Source organism: Microcaecilia unicolor, chromosome 4, assembly GCF_901765095.1.
Source record: "Microcaecilia unicolor chromosome 4, aMicUni1.1, whole genome shotgun sequence".
In the NCBI taxonomy this organism is placed as follows: domain Eukaryota; kingdom Metazoa; phylum Chordata; class Amphibia; order Gymnophiona; family Siphonopidae; genus Microcaecilia; species Microcaecilia unicolor.
In genome coordinates this window covers 288948404-288975992 of record NC_044034.1, presented here as the reverse complement: position 1 = coordinate 288975992, position 27589 = coordinate 288948404, and the positions used below count along the sequence as shown (strand labels likewise).

General features: G+C 44.5%; 1 protein-coding gene across 3 annotated transcripts in view; it reads left to right on the top strand.

Moving 5' to 3' along the window:
* Window positions 1–280: 280 nt before the first annotated feature.
* CNNM4 (cyclin and CBS domain divalent metal cation transport mediator 4) overlaps window positions 281–27589 on the top strand; it is a 178242-nt gene continuing 150933 nt past the window's right edge. For all 3 annotated transcript variants that reach the window (XM_030201667.1, XM_030201666.1, XM_030201665.1), the window contains exon 1: window positions 281–1684. In XM_030201667.1, coding sequence (XP_030057527.1) covers window positions 295–1684 — 1390 coding nt within the window. In that variant the 5' untranslated portion in view covers window positions 281–294. The remainder of the gene's footprint in view (window positions 1685–27589) is intronic.

The window sequence follows — 27589 nt, the reverse complement described above, 5'->3', positions numbered from 1 at the left end:
GCTTGAGAATCTAGAGGCCGGATAAATACACCGTCGCCGAGCAAAACAGAACGCTAGAGTTGTTGGGCGGGATTATGCAGATGTTGTGGGTGTGGAGCGTCTGGGAGCATCGCGCTCGAGCAAAAGTCATTCCACCTTAGGGGGCGGAGTGAAGACGTCACTGTGGGCGTGAGAGGGCAGACCCAATGGGCTATGGGTGGGCTGGCGTTGCGCGGTGACGTTGAGGGCTCCGGGCCCTGGAGCTCAGCGGGCTGTAGAGTGGCTGGTTGGCCGTGCCGTGGTGTTGTGTGTGGGATGATGGCGGCTGGCAGCGGGCACTGTTGGCGGTGGGGCTCCCTGCTGCTCTCGTTTCTAGTTTATCTGCTGTCAGCGGTGGATAGCGGTTGGGCTGAGCCCACGCCCCCTGACACTCTGATCCTGGGCATGCGGTTGCAGGACAGCAGCGGACCGGCAGGTATGGGAGAGGACGGCATCATCCAGGTGACGGAGGGCAACCAGGTGCGGTTGCGGCTGTACGGGATGGGGCTGCACGTCCGCACCTGGCAGCTCATTACCTTTGTGGAGCTGCATCAGCAGTGGGAGGTGGCGCCGACCAATAGCACGTGTCTGGATAGGACCAAGGACCTGATCATCCACTCTAACTTCAGCCTTGGGGAGAGCAGCACCTCAGGAGTGCTGACTCTGGACGCCCGGCCGCTGCGTAAGAGCGAGACCTCCAAGGTCTACCAGCTCTGCACCCGCAACAGGACTGGTCACCCCTGGCAACTGCACCGGGGCACCGATGCCAAGCTGCTGGTGGTGGAAGTGAAGAAGCCACTTTTGCCTCTCTGGCTGCAGATCATCCTCATCATCGTCCTGCTGACTCTCTCGGGCATGTTTAGTGGCCTTAACCTAGGGCTTATGGCCCTGGACCCCATCGAGCTGCGTATCGTGCAGAAGTGTGGCACAGATAAGGAGAAACGTTATGCCAAGAAAATCGAACCCATCCGTCGCAAGGGAAATTATTTGCTCTGTTCACTTCTCCTGGGTAATGTGCTGGTGAATACTACCCTCACCATCCTACTGGATGACCTCATTGGGTCCGGGTTGGGAGCTGTCATTGCCTCCACTATTGGCATTGTCATCTTTGGTGAGATTGTTCCACAGGCATTGTGCTCTCGGCATGGTTTGGCCGTTGGGGCTAACACCATAATTTTGACCAAATTTTTTATGATGGTGACATTTCCCCTCTCTTTCCCCATCAGTAAGATTTTGGATTTTGCTCTGGGGCAGGAGATTGGGACAGTATACAACCGGGAGAAGTTGGTGGAGATGCTGAAGGTGACAGAGCCATACACCGGCCTGGTACAAGAGGAACTGAACATGATCCAGGGTGCGCTGGAGTTGCGTACCAAAACAGTAGAGGATGTCATGACCCAGATCCATGACTGCTACATGATCAGCAGTGATGCTGTGTTGGACTTCAACACCATGTCGGAGATCATGGAAAGTGGTTATACCCGCATCCCAGTCTATGAGGAGGAGCGAACCAACATTGTGGACATTCTCTATGTGAAGGACTTGGCCTTTGTCGACCCAGATGACTGCACAACGCTGAAGACCATCACTAAGTTCTATAACCACCCAATCCACTTTGTTTTTCACGATACCAAGCTGGATTCAATGCTGGAGGAGTTCAAGAAGGGTAAGAAGAGGGAAAAAGACCCCTAGTGTGCATCTTTGTCTTCTGCTAGCCACTGGTAGAATGGGAGCTGTTAATGGTAAGGGCTTGAAGATATCTTTTCTGGTCTGTGTGCTGTACCTTCTGTAAGCAACTGATGTGTGAAGATCTAGAAGACCCCGCTGGTCTGTGCCCCTCTTTTGTGCTCTATTAGTAATCGATGGAATGGGGGTAATTAGAAATTTACCTGTCTCTATTCTGTGTGTTGTGTTGCTAACTGATGAGACTGAGCCTGAGGGACAGGGGGTGACACAAGAGGTCTCTCTGTCCCTTGTGCTATGCTGAGAGAGAGAGCCAGCAGCAAAGACTAGAAAAGCCCCCTTCCATCTATAGGTGTCCTTGTGTGAGAGAGTGATAGAGGGACTGCACCAGCATATTTCTGTTGAATGGCAAGGCCTCATTCATAGTCTGTGCATCCCTCTATTTCACTTTGAAATGTCTCCCTTTGTCCTTGCTGATGCTGGCTTTGTGATTTCTCAGGACACATGGTGGAAGATCATGATTCGTGGGCAATGCAAATGCTTACAGTTTCTCTCTGAAGCTGAGTATCCATTCTCCATAGTAAATGACAGCAGATGGTCCATCTAGCATGTCCAGTAACTGTACCCACCACTCCTAGCAGGTTACAACCCTCTGTGCTGTAGTTCAGGCTACTTGGATGTAACTGCTCTTGGCTCCCAGCTTCCCTCTGTTTGGTCTTTTCTCAGATTTACACAACTTTCTTCCTCACCTGCCCAGATTGCCTTCCTTCACGTTATCGGATCACTAGGTTTTTTTATTTACCATTGTTTTGAACTCTGTTTTACAATTTTTGCTCAGTTTACTGAATAAGACCACTTTTTATTTTCTCATGGACTACTGCACAGAGAATGTGGGGTAGAGCATGCTGTTTGTCTGTAGCATTGTCAAGACGGTAGCATAATCCTGGGGATAATGTCTTTGTCAGCTTTCTGAGGATATTCCCACAGGAAAGAAAACTGTGCATGTTGTATTCTTGCTTGTCTGGGTAGGAGCTGGGTGCCCTTGGAACTGAGCAGATGTGATCTAGAAATCATAGCGGATGGATGTGTGGATCACCTCAAAGCATCAGGTTTGCTTAGTGACTTCATTCATGAACGGCTTTTGTAATGGGGCCTGGCAGCCTTAGTGTGATCCTTATTTGTCCCAAGATTTCTGTGTTGGGACATATGTTGGAGAGGCAGCGGGCAAGCTGATGGCTGAGCTAGAGTGCTGCATGAGACTTCAGTTTTCTGTCCAGTGGGGCAGGCAGGGTTCAAGTGCATCACGGAGGTAAATAGCCTTGGAGCACGTCCCTCTTGCTGAACAGAGAGCGGTGCTAAAGATTTCAGTCTCCAGAGGAGGCTTGTTTTCTAATCAGGGTACCGGTCATTCTAGTGCTTGTATAAGGGAGGGAGAGAGGGGTGAGTAAATGAGAACATGTGCTCTAAGGACCCTTGTCTACTTGTCTGTAAAGTGTGGCATACACTTGAACATTATATAAATGTTTTATAGTGGTTATATTGGGAGGGATTGGAGTATTGAAATGCAAATCACCATTCCTTAATCTTAATTCCAGCTGTGCCACTGGTTTCCAAATCACTTGATCTCTGTGCATTGGTTTATCTTGTAATTGGTACATAATTTTCTTTTCTCGTCCACCTTTGGAAGCATTTGTGTTGTCCTGATGCTTTGAGATATATACATACGCTATTCATCCACAAGGTGGTTGCACAGAGACATTAAATTTGAAGTATATACAGTTCTTGGTTTGATTATGGACAGCCCAATTTATCAGGTAGATTTCACACCCCTGTAGAATATTAGTGGCCTGGAATTTGTGTTTCCCATAATAGTGTAGACAGCTGCATTGCTGATGCTTCTGTGGAGCTGAGTCACTGTCTTCCTAATTTCACTTTCTGATCTTTACTGTGTGTGTTTTTTTTTTTTTTTTTCAATGTATACTTTTATCGTTTTTCAAAAATAGCAACAACAACAACCACCACCTGTTACAAAGTATCTTGTCAGCAGAAACATATTTCCAAACTCTGTCCTCCTGCATCATCTATCAACAAGGACCTATCAATTGCAATTCCCTCCTTAATTACTCAAATTCAACCTTCCTTCCTGGCCTCTACCCTCCAAATTATTCCTCTAGTACACAAATGGTCCCCTGATTTTTTTTCTAGTTTGTCCATAGAATGATGTCGCAATGCTGTTCACCTACAATATAAATCTCACTAGTTGCATAAAGATAGATGGCACCTCCACCTGCTTCCAGATCTGTACAATCACACACCTTACAGCTGAGCAGCCCCAAACCAACCATTTATTTTTATAGTAGCCCTATTCTTTCATTGAACCATTAAATGGGTGTAATCTTGGAGCAAAGGTTATATAACTTCCAAATATCTCTTTGAATACTTTTACAACTTTTGGCCAGAATTCTTGAATTATTAGGCAATCTCACCACAGGTGGAATTAGTCTCCCAGCTTCCTGTACCTTTTCCAACACTCTTCATCACCCTTCAGCAAATGTATTAGTGTGACATATGCTGTATATAGAACTTTATAACCAGGCAGGCCAGGAAATCAAAATTGGGTCCTCTGTGTCACCAGGTTTACTCTTACATCATTTTTTAAATGATTTCTCTGTGGAAATGTTAGGTATAAAATTAAAGTTTGAGTGGATCCAGGAGCCGCATTAGGTGTACGAAAGCCCAATAAATATTACTACTACTATTTAACATTTCTAAAGCGCTACCAGGGTTACGCAGTGCTGTACAATTTAACAAAGAAGGACAGTCCCTGCTCAAAGGAGCTTACAGTCTAAAGGACAAAAAATGCAGTCAATCAAATTGGGGGCAGTCTAGATTTCCTGGATAGAGGTACAATGGTTAGGTGCCGAAAGCGACATTGAAGAGGTGGGCTTTGAGCAAGGATTTGAAGATGGGCAGGGAGGGGGCTTGGCGTATGGGCTCAGGGAGTTTATTCCAAGAATAGGGTGAGGCGAGGCAGAAAGGGCAGAGCCTGGAATTGGAGGTGGTGGAGAAGGGTACTGAGAGGAGGGATTTGTCCTGTGAGCGGAGGTTACTGGTAGGAACGTAAGGGGAGATGAGGGTAGAGAGGTAATGAGGGGCTGCAGATTGAGTGCATTTGTAGGTTAGTAGGAGAAGCTTGAACTGTATGCAGTACTTGATCGGAAGCCAGTGAAGTGACTTGAGGAGAGGGGTGATATGAGCATATCAGTCTAGGCGGAAGATAAGATGGGCAGCAGAGTTCTGAACGGATTGAAGGGGGGATAGATGGTTAAGTGGGAGGCCAGTGAGGAGTAGGTTGCAGTAGTCAAGGCGAGAGGTAATGAGAGAGTGGATGAGAGTTCGGGTGGTGTTCTCAGAGAGGAAGGGGCGAGTTTTGCTGATGTTATAGAGAAAGAAGCGACAGGTCTTGGCTGTCTGCTGGATATGGGTAGAGAAGGAGAGGGAGGAGTCGAAAATGACTCCGAGGTTGCGGGCAGATGAGACGGGGAGGATGAGGGTGTTATCGACTGAAATAGAGAGTGGAGGGAGAGGAGAAGTGGGTTTGGGTGGAAAGACAATGAGCTCGGTCTTGGCCATGTTCAGTTTCAGGTGGCGGTTGGACATCCAGGCAGCAATGTCGGATAAACAGGACGATACTTTGGCCTGGGCTTCCACAGTGATGTCTGGTGTGGAGAGATAAAGCTGGGTGTTGTCAGCATAAAGATGATATTGGAAACCATGAGATGAGATCAGCGAGCCCAGGGAGGAGGTGTAGATTGAAAAAAGAAGGGGTCCAAGGACAGATCCCTGAGGAACTCCAACAGAGAGGGGGATGGGGGTGGAGGAAGATCCATGAGAATGTACTCTGAAGGTACGGTGGGAGAGATAAGAGGAGAACCAGGAGAGGACAGAGCCCTGGAACCCAAATGAGGATAGTGCAGCAAGAAGTAAATTATGATTGACAGTGTCAAAGGCGGCGGATAGGTCGAGGAGGATGAGAATGCACAGATAAAAAGTGAAGATTATGAAAAGAGGAAGTGTGTTATATTTATTTTTTTTCCAGAGACACCAAGAGTAACTCCTTCCAGAGTGAGAATGAGTGAGATTTTTCCACGGATGTGTCCAGGGTGTAAATCTGTAAAGAAGTAATACTGAGGGATTTTAAGATTTCTTTGGTTTATTCAGTTGCAATTTTTAAATCCCATATGGAAGTAGGTTGCAAAGCTGTTCTCAATCTGTGTGTACATGGGTGTTTAATACCTGTTATGCTCTCTACTTCCCCAACTTGGTCTTTTCATAATTTCTTTCTTGCCCAAAGTTATCAGATGCCTTAGGTGAACGTTCACTGTGTCACCCCCCCCCCCCCCACCCACTATGCACCTCCTGTGGTGAATTCCCACCCAACCCTTGCCTTCCTCCATTAATTTTTTGAAAATTAATATAAAAAGTCTGTATTTATGACTGGGTCCAACATTTCTCTCTCCCCCCCCAAATTCGGTCTCTTTATTTCTTCCCCTTCCCCATTTGTAGCTTTGCATCTCTGTGTCCCCTCCTCCCCACAGTGCAGCATCTCCCTGCTCTTTCCCACTTTATGTCAGAATCCCCCTGTCTGTTCCCCTCCCTCATCTCCATTTTCCCTTCTCTTTCCTGTCCAGCATCTTTCCATTTCCCCCTCCCCCACCCTCTATGGTCTATCATCTCGCTCTCTCCCTCCCCCCTTGCCTGTGGTCCGGCATCTCTCCTTTCACTCCCCTTCACCTACAATTTGGTAAGTACCCCCTTCTCCTGGAGAACTTCTCTCTGATGCAATTTCTGTTGGGGCAACATTTAGAAGTAAACACAAGTTTGAATGTACACTGAAGGAGAAAGGGGGGGGGGAGACTTACTGGATCATGGGAGGAGAATTGAAGGAGAGATACCAGAGTGCAAGCAGGAGGAGACAAGGGAGGGAGAAATGCTCAGCCACATTGCTCTGGCCATAGGCCTGCCTATCTTTGGGCCTGGGGAGCTCCATTTGCTATGCTGCTGCTCTTCAACCCTTTGCCTCCTGGTCTCTGAGGCTCCAGTGCGGGAGATGAGAAGCTTACTGATTGTGAGATACCATTCAATTGTGTGATTCCTTTGCATAGCGCTTGAATCTTAGTGTTTCCTTTGTTCCAAGCTGATGGTTTTGCAAGATGGCTACCTAAAGTTCTCTGTTAGAGCTCCAGTATTGATAGCTTTGTGCTCCATTTCTCTATGCTGATTTGTAAGTGGGGTTGATAAAACAGTTTTCAGGCCGTCTTGTATGTTTGTTGTCTGGCCTTACCTTCTTTCTCTATACTGTTTTGACCTCCTTCTCTTTCCTTGAGTCCATATGATTTGTCCTTCCTCTGATTATTGTATGTGGCACTTGCACACAATGCAGTGATGGCACTAGAGGAATCTGAGCGAAGGCGATGAGTAAGATTTCAGTCTCTCAGATTTACAAGCACTCTTCACAACCAACATATCTTAGTTTAAGGGTGAAATTTATTTCTGTCTGCAAAAAAATCTCCTTTGATAACACTACCCTGTGTAAAATTTGTATAGCATTCTAGGTGTTCAGTGTTTTACAGTCACATATAGTAAGTAGATAGTCCTTGCTCCTTGAAGCTTACAGTCTAATAAAGATAGACAAGACATGTTGAGGGAGATGGTCTTTGAATTAAAACAGTGGGAACATTTGCAAGGAGTTAGACCTTTTTACTGTTTTAGATGCTCCCTGTTTGACATCCCCTAGGGCAGGGGTGGGCAACCTCTGTCTTCGAGGGCCGCAACCCAGCCAGGTTTTCAAGATTTCCTCAGTCAATATACATGAGATCTATTTGCATACAATGGAGGCAGTACATGCAAATAGATACCATGTATATTTCATTGGGGAAATCTTGAAAACCTGACTGGGTTGTGGCCCTCGAGGACTGAGGTTGCCCACCCCTGCCCTAGTGTATGGAAGCAGTGGAGGAGGCTAAAGGGTGTGGGGACAGGACCTTGTGAGGGCTGATTAGGAGAAGGCCAAGGGATGTTGAGATGTGGTTTCCAGAGAGTGAATAGGGGTCAACAGGTGTGTTAGTAGCGCCTGGGTGATAAAGAGGGCAGGGGTTTGAGGTGCAGATTCAGCTCCTGTGAGGAGGAATAAGTTTTGACAGACTCCCAGAGGTGTGTGATGTGAAGGATGTGGGATAATGATGCATAATTTGCTTCAGTAGGACACCGAGAAAGCACAGCACTACAACTCTCATCAAATAAAAACATGGAACTTGAAAGCAGATAAGGATTATATAACACCCATTTGGTCTGCCCAGTGTTATTCCTGGTGCTGTAGCATTGCAATTGAGGATCCTCTGTGTTATCCCATTAATTATTTGACTCTTACTCTTTATCTTTTTGCTTCCACCACTTTAACTGGGAGGCTGTTCCATCCACCACCTGGAAATGATGTAGAGCAGGGGTGTCCTACCTCAGTTCTTGAGGGCCGCAATCCAGTCGGGTTTTCAGAATTTCCCCAGTGAATATGCATGAGATCTATTTGTATGCACTGCCTCCATTGTAAGCAAATAGATCACAGTCACCCGACTGGGTGAGGGCCGAGGTTGGACACCCCTGATGTAGAGCTTCTCCTCAAGGCATTCTGGCAAATATAAATCCCTATTCTTAAACCAGCATCAGCTCCCCAAACATATCTTTTTCCAAAGCTCTTGATTAGGTTCTTACCATTGCCCTCTGTTTCTGTCTCAAGCCTACTGAACAGCAGGTTTTTTTTTTTTTTTAATATTTGCATTCTGGGCTGGCAAATCCTGGATGTCAAATTCAAGTACAGTCCACAAAAGCAGAACACACGACATCTAATAGTTAAAAAGGCCACTTTAAAACCCGATGTGTTTTAAAGTGGGAAGAATAAAAGCCTTTTTAACTATTAGAAGACGTGTTTTCCGCTTTTGTGGACTGTATTGCTCTTTCTGCAGAACGTTTTTTGTTTTCCTCTTCTGATTACCTTGTCCAAAATTCAAGGCCTGACTCCTAATGGATGAGACAGGAGTAGAGCCTGAAATAGGAAGAATTACACTGGGACACAGGTGAGAGAGAGAATTGCAGTGGTTGCTGTCAGCAGGGTCCTATTTGCTGAGGAGAAGAAATGGACGTGGAGGAGGCAAAAGAAATGTTTGGATATAGAAGATGGAAAGAAAGAGGGTTTTGGAGAGAGGGGTGAACAAAAGAGCAAAAGTAAAAAAGAAAGCCTAATACATAAAAATAGAATAGAGGGATCCGCACTAATCCCAGCAGGAGGGTTCAGGGCAGTTAACAAAAGAGTAGCTCAAAGAATTAAGTCATATTTATGTACAATTAAAATTTTACCAAACAAATTGTTTTTTATGCAAGTGCATAGAGCAAATTTGCAAAGGAAGAGTGTTCCAAATGGAACTTACCTGATAGGAAAACAATGCCTCAAATTGACCCTTAATTTGAATACCTTTGAATGATGTATTTCAATAAGAACTGATTGCATAGTCTTAATGAGGAAAAACACAAATCAGGGAACAGTTGAATTAGCAGATTGGAAGTGCTACCATATAAGACTTGAATCATTGTACAAACAACTTTAATGACAATTTGTGCTTTAATAGGAAGCTAATGAAGCTTTGAAGGTAAGAAGACACTCTATCAAATTTCTTCAGACGGAAATCTAAGCTTATAGCCATATTTTGAACTAACTTGCCTAGCCTCTCATTTGTGTCTATTTTGTACTCAGTGTTCAGAACATGTTTGTATTTGGTATATGATTCTCTATTGGTTGTGATTATCCTTATTGGACTAACTGAAGAATATGAACTCAGTCCATTTTTTTTGTCAGTTTTCAGTTATTCAATTCATTTTGTTCATCAAGGCAGGCAGGATTAATTTGATGTAGTTTATTCCTGTGCCAAACTCACTAAGACCATGGTAGTTTAATGACTTTGTGTTGAATACTCTAGGCAAAACTCACTTGGTCCAAAAGCTGCTACCTATTTTTCTTAAAACTACTGCTGACAGACTGAGTGAGTTTTGGAAAGGTGCTCGTTGATTGTCCAAGGACCTTTGAGAATATGTAGTTTCCTTTTGTTTTCTTTTAGCTTTTTATTTGAAATTTGCAACTATTTCCAAGAAGCATCTTGTACAGAATTACCTTTAAGGCTCATGTAATCCAATAACAGGAATAGCAAGTTCCAAAGGGAAAAATTACTGTAAACAAAGTCCTTGTTTTTAAAGTCACTATAAGGATCCAAAAACACTGTTTAAAGAGTAACCCACACAAAGCAAGTAATTCTGTTTTTTTTTTTTTTTTTTTCATCAGCCCTCTGCATCCTCCAGAACTCATTGTACTGTTGGCTTTGGATAATTCTTTTAGTTCAGTAAGAGGTGTTGCAGTCTGTAATGGATCCACTTTTCTGCAGGCTTTACAACTATTAGAAATATATCTGCAGTGAGTTTGAATATAGTTTTGTGTGTTGCATATGGATATGTAGGTGTGCACCGGCTTGCATTTTATATATTGCCTTCCTTTAGACCAGAGGTTCTCAATCCAATCCTCAGGACACACCTAGTCAGTCAGGTTTTCAGAATATGAACAATGAATAGGCATGAGATAAATTAGAACATAAGAGTAGCCATACTGGATCAGATCAATGGTCCATCTAGCCCAGTATCCTGTTTCCAACAGTGGCCAATCCAGGTCACAAGTACCTGGCAGAAACCCAAACAGTATATATAAAATATAGGGGGGAAAAACCCACTCCACAGTAAATAATGATAAAGAAAAAAGGAATAGTGATAATGTGGCAACACACTAAATCAGTGATGGGCAACCTTTTGAGCTTGGTGTGTCAAAATTCGCCAAAAAACCGAGCATAACTCGGGTGGTGTGTCACTTCGAGAAAAAAAACCATAATTTCGTGATATTTATAGTTTAAATAACAAAAATGTATAATTCTAATATATAACTGTATTTAATAAACCAAAAACTAATTATTTAACTTACCTGCCACTATTTCTAATGGCGGGAAACGGCACCCATGATTTATTCTCCCTTTTTGTTTTCCCTCTCTCATAACGAATTGCTACAAACAAGTAGTGAAAGGAGCATTATAAAAGCAATGAAAAGTGATTTCTTAGCAGGACCGGTATTTTTAGGAACTTCCCAAACAAGTGTGGAGCAGGAGCAGCAGTCAGTGTCCAAGCACAGCTGAGCTAAGCTGCAACAGGATCACAGAGAGGAAGAAAGTGACCCGACTTTATTTGTCTGAAGAGAGCAGCAGCTGCCTGGGTTACTCGCAACTCAGCACTCAGGTTCGACATTTAGAGGCAGATGCAGCAACCAAACGTAAAAAAATCTAAATCGTTAAAGTCCCTAACGATTTTAAAATAACGAAAAATGCACCAAAAAAAAAAGTCACACATGCTGAGATCGGTAGTGAAACGTACAATATATCAAAGAATCACAATACACATCGTTAATCGGCCCCCAAATCATGCGCAGAGCAGCCAAGCGTTATGTTAGCTGCTCTGCGCATGCCACAAACAGTCACAACACAGTCAAATCGCAAGCACATGGCTCCCAAATAAAAACAAAAATTAAAAAAAAGGGTCGGGAGGGGGCAAGGGCGCTCATCAGGAGCGTCCTGTACGGATGGGTCAGATCAATGGTCCATCTAGCCCAGTATCCTGTTTCCAACAGTGGCCAATCCAGGTCACAAGTACCTGGCAGAAACCCAAACAGTATATATAAAATATAGGGGGGAAAAACCCACTCCACAGTAAATAATGATAAAGAAAAAAGGAATAGTGATAATGTGGCAACACACTAAATCAGTGATGGGCAACCTTTTGAGCTTGGTGTGTCAAAATTCGCCAAAAAACCGAGCATAACTCGGGTGGTGTGTCACTTCGAGAAAAAAAACCATAATTTCGTGATATTTATAGTTTAAATAACAAAAATGTATAATTCTAATATATAACTGTATTTAATAAACCAAAAACTAATTATTTAACTTACCTGCCACTATTTCTAATGGCGGGAAACGGCACCCATGATTTATTCTCCCTTTTTGTTTTCCCTCTCTCATAACGAATTGCTACAAACAAGTAGTGAAAGGAGCATTATAAAAGCAATGAAAAGTGATTTCTTAGCAGGACCGGTATTTTTAAATAATTAGTTTTAGTAACCACTGACGTCAGACAGGGGCGGGCCCAGGAGGAGAAAGACGCCCATCGCGAAGGCAGGCATCAGCTGATTCAGCGTTCTTCTTGCCCGTGCAGCGCCTTCGGACAGAGGAGAGAGGCGCTGCACGGGCCCAGTAAGAGGAAGGGGGGCCCGATGGAGGAGGGGAATGGCGGCGACGACCCCAAAAGGGGGCGGGGCACGGACGGAGGATGTCGGGAGGCGGAGCACAGGTGACAGAGTACTGAGGAAGGGAGGGGGGCAGGGGCTTCTAGAAGTTTGCTTTTTCAGCGGCGGAAAGTGGGGAGCAGCGGGGGGGGGGGGGGGGCAAGGCCGTCCGTACAGGACGCTCCTGATGAGCGCCCTTGCCCCCTCCCGATCCTTTTTTTATTTTTATTTTTTTATGTGTTTTCTGAGGTCCTTTGGACCAATCACAGCGCTTTTAGCTCTGCTAATGCGCTGGGATTGGCTCAAAGTTTGTTTATTTTTTCAATTAACACTTTTTCTTGGCACAGAGCTGTCCTAACGAGAGGTCCAGACCTCTCGTTAGTTTTCCTGCCTTTTTCCTGCGTAAAGGCAATCGGAAAAGGTTAGTGCATGTCGTTTCAATGGGGTTTTCACACTAATTGCTCATCTCCATTCCGTTTTCGTTAGCTGCTACTGTCGTCGGAAAATAGGCTTAAGTGCATGGAAAGGATAGGAAATTCTTCCCTGAGGGCTCATTTAACGATGAAAAACGTTTAGTGCATCTGCCTCTTAATCACAATTGCCTCGAGCCTCAGGCACATTTTTCACCTGGCTGAGCTACAACTGCAGTGAGCTGTGATTGGTTGTAGGGAGCCTGTCTGGCGCCTAAAAGGGCACTCCTAATTGGATGATTCTGACGAAGAGGACTGCTGGTTACCAAGGCTGCGAGGTGGGGTGGAGCAGGGGGGTTCCGACTCGGAGGGGGGTTCTGAAGCTGCGATAAGACCACAAACGCCCCTGTCGCCCCTGCCTAAGACCGGCCCTGGCAGTAAGAGCAGGTAGGCTGGGTTCTATCTGCTGCCGGCTTTCAACCCGCGTGTCATCCAAAATGGCTACGCGTGTCAGTGCTGACACGCGTGTCATAGGTTCGCCATCAGGGCACTAAATAATACTTAGCACTGTGCTTTCATGTTATTTATGTTTCAACGATTTTTATTGATGACAAGTTGGACAATACAACTTACTGTACCATATTAATAGCATGTTTAACAGGGACACCACTGACATACATTCTTATTATTAGTCATCAAGCTTTTACATTTAACCCTCCCCCTTCTACTAAATGTTCAACTGTTGACAACTGATTAATTATAATACAGCCAATCTTAAGTGCAGTATAACAAAACATTTAAAACTTACAGTGCTTAAACCGCCTGTTATTTCAACAATGTCAAGTTATTATTATTCAGCCCTCCTCCCCCCTCCCCCCCACCCCTATTCTCTTGTGTTGCTGGAGGATGCTAATTTAACCAAATAAGTTGCCACTTTGCCCACTCTTATCTCCTTTTGCTAGGAACCCCCCAGCCTTTCGCCCCAGACGCTATCGAACCGATCGCCTCTTTAACCCCCCCCAAAAAAAAATTCAGAACACATCCATGGAACTCTGCAGTTTGACTTCTCATCAAGTCCTTGACTTCCACCTTATCACACAAGCCTCCATTAATCCAATCCTCCCAACTTGATCCCAGTTCCCCCCCCCCCCCCCCAGCAAGCATCCAATGCTCCTATTCTGTCTCCTGCTACGGGCTACCTACACGCCCCCTCCGCTTCCCATTAATTGTATCAGGCATTAAGAAGCAAGCTGCGCCCTCTTGGGCTAAGAATTTGCAAGTACGGCATCCAGATCTGGATAAATTGTGCTCTACGTTTGGGAGATTGTTTTGAGTCCCTGGCCTCCCAGGAAGCCAGAAGGTGCACCTGGTTTCGCCAATGCCAGTAGGCCGGCTCATCCGGTGAAATCCAATATTGCATAATGCACTTTCGAGCTACCAAACTCAGCTTCCTACATAACTTTATAGCGGGGGCACGTAACGGGGCAAAAGCTCTTGGTTGATCTAGCAGAAACTGCCTTTCCGTGCCTTGAATCTTATTTCCCAGTCTAATCAAAAACCCCTTTACTCTTTGCCAAAACGCCAGCACCTTGGGGCATTGCCATAGTGCGTGGTAGTATGTGCTGGGACCCCCGCCACATTTGGAACATGCTGAACTGCCCGGCCCCAACACATGAGCCAGCTGTGCTTTAGACATGTAACCCCGAAGGACCACTCTATATCCACATTCCCTCAGTCTTTCATCCTGTACTAATGTACGAATGCCCTTCAGAGTAGCTGCCACATCCCAAGATGCTAATGAGGATCCCAAATCCTGTTCCCATTTGTTTTTAAGGCTGTCATATTGTCTTTTAGGTCTACGCCGAACCAGGGCTCCGTACAGACCGGAGACCGAATACCTCTCAGTCCTCAATTCCTCAAGGAAACCTCGAATTGTCTCACCCATCCTCCCCTTCAGGGTTGTCTGATCCAGAGATTTCATATAGTGCGTGATCTGTGCATAAGCGAATCTGTTGCCCCATGTAGTCCCCACCTTTTCCTGAAGATCGTCAAATGTTATTATCTGCCCGTTTTCTGATAACAAATGTTCCAAGCGCGTAATACCCAACCCTCGCCAGCTACCAAAGGCTGGGTTGTCCAGCCCCGCCGTGAAAACTGGGTTACCCACAATTGGCAACTGATCCGTAATGTGTGGATGTCCTCCCATCTGCCTCATCCACCACTGCCACGCCTCCCGGAGAGATTGGAGTAAAATACTTTTTTTAAATTTAGAAGGGATCAGGCTGCGAGGCAAGTGGATAAGGGCCATCATCTCGTATGGCGCAAAAAAAGCTTGCTCCAGAGTCAGGGGTGTGTAATATTGCGTAACATTGAACACATCTCCCAGATGTCTTAGTAAACATGCCTGATTGTATAAGAACAGATCCGGGAAGCCTATACCTCCTTGCTTCCAGCTCCCAACTAACATGTCTTGGCTGAATTTGGGCTTCTTCCCTGCCCAGCAGAAACGACTGAAAAGGCATGTCACCCTTCTCAAATCCCTCTGCAACAAACGGATTGGCAGTGTTTGTAAAACATACAACCATCGAGGGAACAACACCATCTGTATTAGGTGCACCCGTCCCATTAATGGCAGGGGGAGGTTCATCCAGGAGTCTAATTTATCCCTAGTATGGTCTAGTAAAACCTCAACATTTAAGTGATACAGGTCCGAGGTGTTCATCGTGAGCCGAATTCCTAGGTATTTTAAAGAATCAGTGGCCCACCTCAAGGGGAAATCAGGCCCCCAGTCCCCTCGATTCACCGCCTGTGAGGCCAAAGCCTCGGATTTATTCAAGTTTATCCTAAATCCTGCATAGTCTCCATATTCGCGAAATATTTCCAATAAAGTATCTAGCGACTCTCTTGGATTCACTAGGTGTACCAAGAGATCGTCTGCAAATGCAGCGATCTTGAATATATGGGACCCCACTCGGACTCCCTGAATCATGGGATTCCCCATAATCTCTCTAATAAGGGGGTCTAATACCAAAACAAAAAGAAGGGGGGATAAGGGGCATCCCTGTCTCGTGCCCCTCCTGATAGGGAAGCTCTCTGATTCAAGCCCATTTACCCATAGTGTTGCACTAGGATTAGCATAGAGAACATGAATTGCTTCAACAAACCTCCCGGAGAATCCATATCGCTCCAGTGTGGCAAAAAGGAAATCCCAGTGGACCCTATCGAAGGCCTTTTCTGCGTTGAAACTGATTATCAATGACGCCATGTTTCTCTGTGAGCTATGTTCTAATGATGTCAGAATCGCCCTTAGGTTTTTACTCACCGCCCGACCCCCCACAAAGCCAACCTGGCTCTCGTGTATCAATCTAGGAAGCAATCTCGCCAACCTGTTGGCCATGATTTTCGCCAACAGCTTTGCGTCATAGTTCAGTAAGGAGATAGGACGATATGATGTCGGTTCCAAGGGGTCCCTCCCAGGTTTGAGCAGAACTATTATTTGAGCTCTGTTCAAGTCTGAGGGCATCGCCTGTCTCTCTATTAGTTGATTCAAAAATCTAGTGAGGGCCGGTATAACATCGCCTTCCATTAATTTGTAAAATTCCCCCCGTAACCCGTCGGGTCCCGGGGCCTTCAACCGTGGACTGCGAGCTATGGCCACGCTAACTTCATCTTCGGTGATGATTTGATTAAGGCACCCCAGCTCTTGTGGCGTAAGTTTTGGCAGTACTACATTGTCTAGGTACATCTGATTAGAAAGGCCCTCATCCTCTGGGGGGGCGTACAGCTCCTTATAGAAAGCTCGAAAAGTGTCACAAATTGCCCTGTCAGTTGTGAGGAGACCTCCCTGTCTTTGCCGAAGCGCTAAAATGTTTCTAGTCCCACCCCGGGGAGTAATTAGTTTCGACATTAATTTACCCGTTTTATTACCATGTTTATAAAGCATATAGCGATAGTAGACCTGTGACTTATGTGCCCTCCCCTGCAGGAGCTCGTTCAAAGCTGTCTGAAGCTCCAGCACTTGTTGCTTATCGTCTATCGCATGTGTGTCCCCATACCTCTTCCGCACCTGACAAAGTTGTTTACTCAAACGTAAAATCTCTCTATCTCTTGTCTTCTTCACATAATGGGCATGACTTATGATTTCGCCTTTAAGAACCGCCTTAGCTGCCTCCCAAAACAAAACTGGGTCGTCTAAATGTACTTGATTATGGGTACTATAGTCTGCCCAGCTAGCGTGCAATCGGCCCTTAAGTACTGGATCTGAGCTTAACTCCAAGGGGAATTGCCATCTGCCCGCCCGCTGGGCGCTACCCCTAGGGGTCCATTCTATCTTAACCCAGGCGTGATCGGAGACTGCATACGGCCCTATTTCCGCCATGGTCACCTCCCCAAACATCTGACACGATGTCAGAACATAGTCAATACGTGATTGAGTCGAGTGAGCCCGTGAAAGGTGAGTGTAATCTTTCTCGCCCGGGTGCAGCACCCGCCAGACGTCAATAAGATCTAACAGCTGGCCCATCTGCAGGAGGCCTCTATTATTATAGTATGAGGAGGCTGTCCCAGGGGCTGATCTGTCCAAAGAGGGGTCCCAGGCTGCGTTAAAATCACCTCCCACCACTATGGCTTTATGCGGTTGCTTTAACAGGAAATTGATCAGAGTTTGAAAAAACCTCCGATCATAGCTGTTAGGAGCGTAAACATTGCAAATTAGCAGTCTCTGCCTTCCAACCACCGCTTCTAGAATGACATAACGTCCTGCGGTGTCAATCAGAAGAGGGCTGATCTCTGAGGCTATACCTTTTCTAAATAGTATAGCTACTCCTCCCTTTTTGCCTTGCGCATCTGCCGCTATGCAATTTCCTACCCACCATGTACTGAGTTTGGCATGCTCTGTCTTATCCAAGTGTGTCTCCTGTAGTAGTGCAATATCTGTTTTCTGCCTATTTAGCTGTTGCAAAATCTTAGAACGCTTTATTGGCGAGTTCACTCCGCCTACATTCCATGAAATAATTCTAACCATTATACAATATGTAAGTAAGTGATTAATGCCCTGAGAGTCCATTTCTGTAGAGGGAGAGGACAGCCCAGCCTCTGTCCTCCCCAACCTCTTGCTTCTCGCTTATCTACCATAGTTCTAGATTTTAGACCCGTTCTTTCCGTGACCTGCCTCCTACCCACAATCCTCCCTCCTGAGGGGACCCGGGATAAGAAACCCCAAAAAGATCCCCGCTGCCCTCCCTTATCATTCCCTTTTGTAGGACTCATCTTCTGCTTGCTTCTGCCCTCTTCTCCCCTCCCACTGCCCACCCGCCATCCCCCCTTCCCATCCCCCCCCTGCCCTTTGCACCCGGACCCACATACTGGGACCATTACTTCCTTACGTCCCTCCCTCCTCCCTCCTTATCACATCAGTAAACTTTAAACAATACCCCCTGAAATATTTTGTTTCCAATAGGACAATCTATACAGTATCATTCCCCCCTCACCAGGGGTGTTTCTCACTTCGCTTTTCATTCACACTCGCCGCGGGTGGATTTATCCAATTATTGGACTGCTGGTAGATTCATTCAACTATTAGCAATGTTGACTTCTTGACCGCAGCTGTCGAACAAATCAGTCCATCTGTGTCCAAGTGGTCTGTCTCTTTTATATAGGGTCACAGTTATTTTAACTTGAACAATAAACTTGAACCTTTAACTACGAGTCTCTTCTGACCCGTGTCTTTAAGCCCCCTCAAGGCCCTCTCGTGGCCCTCCCCCGAGGCTATTCAACGTGCTTCTGGGGGTGTCGTATCCAGCTGCTTTAAAAAGTCCTTGGCTTCCCCCGCCGTCTCATATATCCTGGTGGTGCCCTCGTATGTGATCCGCAGTTTGGCGGGGTATTGCAATGCAAATCTGATTTTTTTCTGGAAAAGAGTGGAGCAGACTTCTGAAAACTGGCGTCGTCTAGCCGCCACTCCCGCTGAATAGTCCTGGAAGCATCTAACCGGGTTCCCATCATATGTCAGCGTTGTCCCCGCTCGACTCAGCCGCAACACCTCCTGCTTCTGGGCATAGTTCAGAAATCGTATAATGACCACTCGAGGTCTGTTAGCTCCAGTCATTTTGACCCCTAAACGATGGGCTCGTTCTATCTGCAAAGGTCCCAAGGCTTCTGGGAACTGTAGTTCCGTTGTAAACCAACGCGTTAGAAAAGTCTCCAGACCCCGCTCAGGTATAGTTTCCGGCAAGCCCACCACCCGAATATTATTTCGTCGGGACCTGTTTTCCAGGTCCTCGATCTTGTCCTCCATTGCCTGCAACTTTTTCTTGGTTTGGTCCTGCGCGCTTTCTACCTCTTTCACTCTGTCTTCAACTTCTCCCACCCGCGACTGAAACGTTGCGCAGTCGCGGGAAAGATCTGTAAGCTGGGCTTGTACCTTTTCCAGGTTAGAGTTTATGGGTGATAGTCGGCGCTCCAGCATGTCCTCTAACACCGAGGACATCTCCGCTGTAATTTCCGCAATCCAGGTTGATGAAACCGTCGGTCCGGGCGGGCTTGCAGGCGGCGCCATTTTGTCCTCCGCTCCTTTGCCGCGGAGCTTGTCTCTGTGCGTGGTTTTAGCCGCCATCGCGCCGTCGGGGGGGGGGGGGGGGTCAATTTTGCAAGGACCAACTGCACCGGGTGTTCAGGCCGCCGTGGGTAAACTTTTTTTCCGCGGGGTATGTCTGGTTTCTATTAAGGAGGGAGAACCGGAGCCGGAGAGATCGCTGCTGTTACCCTCTCACGGACATGACGTCACCGGAAGTCCTCATGTTATTTAAATATAAGACAAAAGAGGCATCAGATGTCAGCAGCAAGGGAAGAGCTATAGGATCTCCTGTAGCACACAGCTATTCCAGATCTGAGCTCTAAAGGATTCATCATTCACTTGCCTCCTTTGTCTGAATTGTATCTTATGTATAATATTAATATATATATATATATATACAAAACATTACTGTAAACAAGTACAAAAGCTCTAAAACAAACAAAAAAAGCTACTACTTAGCTTTATTTGTGCACACAGTGCTGGAAACCCAGCAAAAAAAACAAACAAAACCACCTGAAGCCCATATCGGACAGATTGTGTTTTGGTCAGAGCTGCATCCAGGATCGTTAGAGGTAGTCGCTCAGACCATTTACAAGATACTTGCAGTAGTACTGGCAAAAAAAAATGTGGCTCTAGTTACTTGTTTGCAGTAATGTTGCAGTAATGTTTTTGATGTATGCTGTATATATATTTTGTTAGGAGCAGGAAAGGAGTGGGAACAGAATCAGGCTCTTCAAAAAACAGACTGAGGACATCCAAAGTTCAGGTAAAGTTTATTGGGAGAAGACTCTACACAGTACCCTGTTTCGGCACAGGAAGTGCCTTCTTCAGGAGTCTTGATGTTTTGTCTGTATGCACTTGTGGACAAAGTATTATAGAGTGATTCTCTTATAGAGGAGTGTTGTGGTCTTTAGAAAGACCTTTTGTAATGCAGTTTAAAGTATGGCTTCTAAAATTCAGACAGTGGAGGCAAACGATTGGTGAATCCTGTAGAGCTCAGATCTGGAATAGCTGTGTGCTACAGGAGATCCTATAGCTCTTCCCTTGCTGCTGACATCTGATGCCTCTTTTGTCTTATATTTAAATAACATGAAAGAACAGTGTTAAGTATTATTTAGTGTGTTGCTATCTTATCACTACTCCTTTTTTCTTTCATTATCAGAAACCCAAATACTAGCAATCCCAGGGTAAGCAGACATGAGGGAAGCCAGTATCGAAATAACAGACTATGGACTTTTCCTCCAGGAACTTGTCCAAACCGTTTTTTAAAAACTCTGATATGCTAACCGCTGTTACCACATCATCTGGCGGTGAGTTCCAGAGCTTAACTATTCATCAAGTGAAAAAAATATTTCCTCCTATTTGTTTTAAAAGTATTTCCGTATAACTTCATTGAGCATCCTCTAGTCTTCTTACTTTTTGAAAGAGTAAAAAAATTGATTTGCTTCTACTCGTTCAACACCACTCAGGATTCTGTAAACCTCAATCATGTCTCCTTTCAGCACTGCCTCCATTCTACGCCATTCTCTTTCATGCATATTCATTGTGGGTATCCTGAACATCTTTCTGGCTAGGTGTGTCCTGAGGACATGGTTAAGAACCCCTGCTTTAGATGGAGACTAACTCAAAGTGGTTCATTAAGTATAAGAATAATGCAAGAAATGACTATATATCTTAAATGTATATCAAAAATATAATATCAAAGCACGGTTCAAATATACAATTCATGAAAATCTAAAACACCAATATATTTCTAAACAAAATACAAATATTACAAAAATGTTCAAAGAAGAGTGACCAAAATGATAAAGGAGGTGCAACTCCTCTCATATGAGGAAAGCTAAAGAGGTTAGAGCTCTTCAGTTTGGAAAAGAGATGGATGAGAGGGGGATGTGATTGAGGTCTATAAAATCATGAGCGTTCTAGAATGGGTAAAAGTGAATCGATTTTTCACTCTTTCAAAAAGCACAAAGACCAGGGAATACTCAATGAAATTACATTTAAATACTTTTAAAACAAATAGGAAATATTTTTTCATTCAAAGAATAGTTAAGCTCTGGAACTCGTTGCTGGAGGATGTGGTAACAGCGGTTAGCGTATTTGAATTTAAAAAAATTATTTGAACAAGTTCCTGGAGGAAAAGTTCATAGACTATTATTGAGATGGACATGGGGGAAGCCACTGCTTCCCTGGGATTGGTAGCATGGAATGGTGCTACTAATTGGGTTTCTGCCAGGTACTTGTGACCTGGATTGGAAGCAGGATACTGGGCTAGATGGACCATTGGTCTGACACAGTATGGCTATTATTATGTTCTTATGTTTATGTGTAGACATGTATTATTATTAGACACATGGTGAAGTGTTCCCCAATATCATTAAATGGTTGTGTTGTGTGAGTTTCTGGGTCCATATGTCAGATTTTTCCAGGTACACAGCATGTGTTTTGAAAGGAGGGATATTATCTAGGTCTCTCTGAAGGACCTGTTGCTACCTCCCCTCTGCCCTTCCCTCAGATCTCTGCCAAACACTGCTGCAGACTCGCTGTCCTCTTAGTTACTGGATATCTGCCCAGCAGGGCATGTGCACCTCTCCAACTAGCCAAAGAAGTTATTACTGTCCTATGTACCCTCATTAGACATCCACAAGTGGGGACAACCACCCGTACAAGCTGCAAACATTCAGAGAAGTTGCAAATCAAGCCGCATTTCATCCAGGATCTATGGGTATGAGTTTCTGGTTAGACTGCAATTTTGTAAAGATTTTGCCACCTTGGGGTTAGAGAGGCTAAAGCTTTAGCATGGAGTCAAGCATATCCTGGGAATAAATTTTCCCAGCTCTTAATCTAGAGCAGTTTCATAATTCTTTTTTTCAGTTTCTGCACCCCTCCCCCTTCTTAAACCACTTGCCCACTAGTGATTGCTAATGTTACTGTTAGCTGCTAGCATGTTGCTAAAATTCCAGTAGTACCCAGTTATACTACCTGTAACTGTCTTCTAACTGCCTTCACTCTGTGTAGAAAGTTTCAGTAGATTGGCTCAGATTTTAAGAAGACCCTTCTCCACATCCCGTTCTTAGGCACCACTGGTTAAGAAAGGGAAAGGGGATGGAATTTGATATACCGCATTTCTGTGGTTTACACAGGGCTTTTTTGAGGGGGTACTGAGTACCTGCACCTTTTCCACTGTCTGCTAAACTTGACCCATGGTTCTCGTATTTTAATGAAAGAGCTCAGGTTCTACATACAAATTCTGCCTTGTCATAGATTCTGTTGTAGGGTGGGTCCCTCAATGATCACTCCACCCCCGAAGAGTGGCCTGGCATTTGAGTACTGGCACCTTTTTTGCTAGACAAAATGCACTGGGTTTACATATCAAACATTGAGAGGGACCAAAAAATATGTGAGGTTGTTGTTTGCCTTGATTGTTCTTTATCTTGTGTTCTGTTGTTCACATCTTAATGCTCCCTAGTTGTGTGATTATTAGTCATATTGGATTGTTATGCGACTTGTTACCTGTTTTCAATAAAACCTCATGTAAATTATTTAAAAAAAAAAAAAGCAGTTAACGTATTATTTACAGGTACTTATTTTGTACTCGGGGCAATGGAGGGTTAAGTGACTTGTCCAGAGTCCCAAGGAGCTATAGTGGGAATTAAACCCAGTTTCCCTGGTTTGCAGGCTGCTGCATTAACCATTAGGCTACTCCTCTGATCTAGAGTATATGATGCACCTGGGCCAATAAACAAACAGCTGTAGTGGTTTAAAGTGTATAAGTAGAAGCAGTTTTAGCCCCTAAGGACTCTTCTTTCTTACACATCAGCTCTTAACCCAGCCCTGACAGTATAGGATGTCAAGACAGAAAATTCTGCAATCAAGAGACAGCTCTCCTAGATTAGAAAAAGACATACATTTATTAAAGTGGAAGTTAGTTGTGGTGTGAGCCCTTAATAGTTAATCCTTCAGGAACAGGTTTTCTGCAGATGTGCTCATTATGGTCTCTGTTTCCCAAGCTGTAAACGTTTAGATACTTTTTTCATTGCGTCTTTTCATCCTCTCCTTACCTATTCCTCTTTTTCTCTTTCTCCTTCCTCTTTTCTTGTGACTCACCTCCTCCTTTTCGAATTGTCTCTTTTGCTTTTACTCCTCCCTCTGTTTCTACCTAAGATCCATTTTTTTTCTGAGACCATGTTAGCTGTTGATAAAGGGTTTAAAGCCATCCAAATTTGAGTTAGATCAATTACAATGTAAGATTACTGACCAGTTGGTGCGCACTTCAAGTAGAAGATGGGGCAGGGTTTGTACCACGAGGGCAGTCCTGTAACTGAGAAGAGTAGTGAATGATGAGTTGAAATGGAGAAGGGATGGGGGGGGGGGGGGGTGGGTAGGGGGTAATGAAGCTTGCCTCCTCAATTTTGTATCTCATAGAGTCTATGGATTGTGAAGCAGTAGATTTTCAGTGGTTGGACTTCTCTTCCTTGAGTGATGTAGCAAGAATGACACCTATGGGCAGGAGTCAGGGTACAACATACATAGTTCTCAAGAGAGCCAGAGTCTGAGAGGAGTGGATAAACCCTCATGATAGCCAAATGGTATCTCACTGTAATAAATGACCATGGCAAGGTTTCTGGTTGGGTTCGTAGCTCAACTGTGAAGGCAGATAAAGCACATTTAAAAAGTTGTTGAGTCTTGGAATGAGTAGATCATGTGACCAGTGATTATAAGTAAATCTGCAGGAGTCAGTAGGTGTGGGGTGGTCATGCAAGTTGGAGTTATAAATGAGAGGTGAATACATTGGCCATTTGCGCACTGCATTAGCCCTGGCCTCCTAAACTGTTTAGTACTTGGGCAGACAGGCTTTTGGAAGGGATGTAGCACTTGTGATCAAATTTTTGCATAACCATTTACAGTTTGGGGGGGGGGGGGTGAAGAACTTTTCTGAAGGAAAGAGGAGCAGGACTTGAGGGTGGTGATGATGATCTTAGGGTGGCCAAACAGGTAGAAAAGGCGATGGTGAAAGCTAGAAGGATGCTTGGATGCATAGGGAGTGGAATGGCCAGTAGGACAATGGAGGTGATGATGCACCTGTATAAGACTTTGGTAAGACTTCATGTGGAATATTGTGTACAATTCTGGAGACCACATCTTCAAAAAGATATAAAGGTCCAGAGAGTGGCTATTAAAATAGTCATTGGTCTTTGTCATAAAACGTATGGGGAAAGATCTGAATATGTATACTTTGGAAGAAAGGTGGAAGAAGAGAAATATGATAGAGATGTTTAAATAGCTATGTGGCATAAATGCACGGGAGGTGAAAGGAAACTCTGAAATGAGGGGGCATGGGATGAAGGTGAAAGGGAACAGACTCGGAAGTAAACTGAGGAAATACATCTTCATGGAAAGGGTGGTGAATTTGTGGCTTGGTCTCCCAGTGGATGTGGTGGAGAGAAAAACTATCTGAATTTAAGAAAGCTTGGGACAAGTATATAGGATCTTTAAAGGAGTGTATATGGCATGGATCCATAGGTCAAATGGTCTTTCTGCCCTCATTTTTCTATGTTTATATGTAATATGTTAAGTAGCTTCCAGCAGGAGTGTGTTTTTCTGGACTTGACTGCTGCTTATGTTCTTATGTTGTAACTTGGCATAAAAGCCATTTGCATAAAGTGCCAAAAGTGATATCTTACTGACTTGTGAAGGTCATTGAGATCTTCAAGACAGATGATTTCAAACATAGTAGGATCATACTTAAAGCTCCTGAAAACAGCAGGCTAATGGTCTCCCTTAAGGCTTGGCTTTATATTTATCAATGAGCTGTCACAAACAATTACAAAATTATTTATCACACTTGCTTGACTGCCCTCCAAGCAGAAAGCCCACCAGAGTGATTTACAGTCTAAAGGGAATATCAATAACAGTAAAAACAATAATTGAAAACAAAACATAAGAGTTTAACAAAATACTGTTGATCCTGACCATGGCAGACTGTTTATCCAATGGTGTTTGCAGTTTGCCAAACCTAAGATGATTTCAGATGCATTTCACCTTTACAAGACAAATGCAAGCAAGAACTTGACATTTTCTTAATAGGCAATGCCTGAATCATGGTTCAACCATGGCATATTAGTTGTTTTATTACAACCACGTGAAGCAGAGAGTAGCTAAAGTGAGTACTTGTAATAATCTGTGAAAGCTAGCTGGGTCATATTTGGGGAGCAAGGACTCTGATTTTCAGAATATCTGCACTTGCTCTTCTATTCTTCTTGGCCAAGTATTGTTCTCCAGAAATAACCATGTGTATTATAGCTTGAACACTGTGCCTGCCTACAGTGGCTATGTAGTGCCTCCTCTTGTACACTGTAATGAAGTCACAATAAAGCTTATGAGAGAGGTTTGCCTCTATACACACCCTTTGGTGACCGTCCAACTAATCTGATCTGAGGATGTACTGTTCGATTATGCATGCCAGTTGTAGATACGGCATTTTGGTGTAATGTTCTGAATGGTCAGCCACAGATGCTGCTATCGCTGATCCAGCTTGTTGGTTCACTTGGTTTTGGTTTAACTTGGCACTGCTGGACTGTTTAAATCATAGAACCGTTGTGCAATCAGTCCTTTCAGATGGTGTGAGGCTGATGACCCAAATTGTAGCTATAGGCTACTTCAAGTAGTGTTTACATTGTAAACATCCAGTGTCTCATTTCAGTGGTGGGCTACACTTTGCTGATGAGGATGCTAGTTAAGTGTCTAGGCTTGTTTTACCTGTGGTAGGCTAGTGAGTGTGTGTTAGTGGGCTGGGACATAGTGTGTATGTAAGGGACGACTACACTACGACTTCTGGTGCTGTATATGTTCTCTGGTAGGGCAGTGTGTGTAATAGAAGCTTGTATGGTCCTAAATTTCTCAAGTTCATCCTGCAGTATTCCCGGAACAGCATCCATTAGAGCCAAAAACATCCATTATTAATCTATGCTGCTCTCAGAGTTTGGATAGCTCTTAAGCACTTTCCAGTAATTTTTAGTGACTGTAGCATGTCTGTTTCCTTTGCTCTCTGTCGTATTACCAAGGTGAGATTCATGAAAAATGAGGATCGTCTGCTGTTCAGTCAGTGCCTAAGCATGTGCCAGTCATGACCCTGGCACAGGCCTGTGCCATCCCTTTTTATACTGTCCTACTGCCCATATCAGGTTTCACTAGTTAGATTATCTACGAACCCCCATTTCTGAATTATTTTTGGGTATCTTTTTATCAGTATAGTTCATTGGTGTCAGATTTTACTCCCAGGATATTTGCAGAGTTAAAAAAAATTTTTCTTGATAATTTCTACATTTTCTTGTTAATTTCTAATGTTGGTAGGGCCTCTTTTTATCAAACCACACTATTGGTCCCTGGTGCAGTAATGTTGACAAAGCTCATTCACTTTGAATGGTCTTTGTCTGCATTGGTGCACGTGAACCGCTAAAGCAGCTTTATAAGAGGCCCTAAGTATACTAAAAAGTATGTTCAGTCCTAGCTTGGTCTCCTGTTTCTCTGACTGCCTTCTGCTTAGCACATTTGGGTTCCAGTCTAGGTTCAGGCTCTGTTCCTCAAGCTGTTCGCTGCTCAACTGATACGGATACCAGTCCTAACGTGAGCTGCTTTTCTTTCAGCTCTTAGCTGCTCAGCAGGATATATGGGTTCCAGTCTTGGTTCAGGGTCTTGTTCCTTTAGCTCTTTGTTGCTCAGCTGATATGGGTTCCAGTCCTGATTGGAGCTTCTGTTCTTCTAGCAACTCTCGGCGGCTCAGCAGGATATATGGGTTCCAGTTTTGGTTTAGGGTCTTGTTCCTTTTAGCTCTTTGCTGCTCAGCTGATATGGGTTCCAGTCCTGACTTGAGTTTCTGTTCTAGCAACTCTCGGCGGCTCAGCAGGATATATGGGTTCCAGTCTTGGTTTAGGGTCTTATTCCTTTTAGCTCTTTGCTGCTCAGCTAATATGGGTTCCAGTCCTGACTTGAGTTTCTGTTCTTCTAGCAACTCTCGGCTGCTCAGCAGGATATATGGGTTCCAGGCTTTTTTTCCTCTGAGCTTCTCAGCTGGAAATCAAGGTTGCGCTCCTGGTTTGAGGCTCCTGTTCTTTGGCTTTGAGCTACGCAGCAAATTCAGGCTTCATGCCTGGTTCAGACTCCTGTTCCTTTACTTCATTTCTGATCAGCAGGAGACCTGGTTATATTCCTGATGCTGGCTTCTAATCCTTGAGCAGAACACGCCCTTATGTGTAGTATTGAATGATGGAAAGGGGGAAGTAAGGGAATGGGAAGGCATCAGAAAAGCAGCTGTACTTAACTGTTCCTGGGACAGGTAAGTACAGCTACTACTACTTATCATTTCTGTAGTGCTACTAGACGTATGCAGCTCTGTACACTTGAACACGAAGAGACATTCCCTGCTCGACAGAGCTTACAGTCTAATTAGGACAAACAGGACAAATAAGAGATAAGGGAATTACTAAG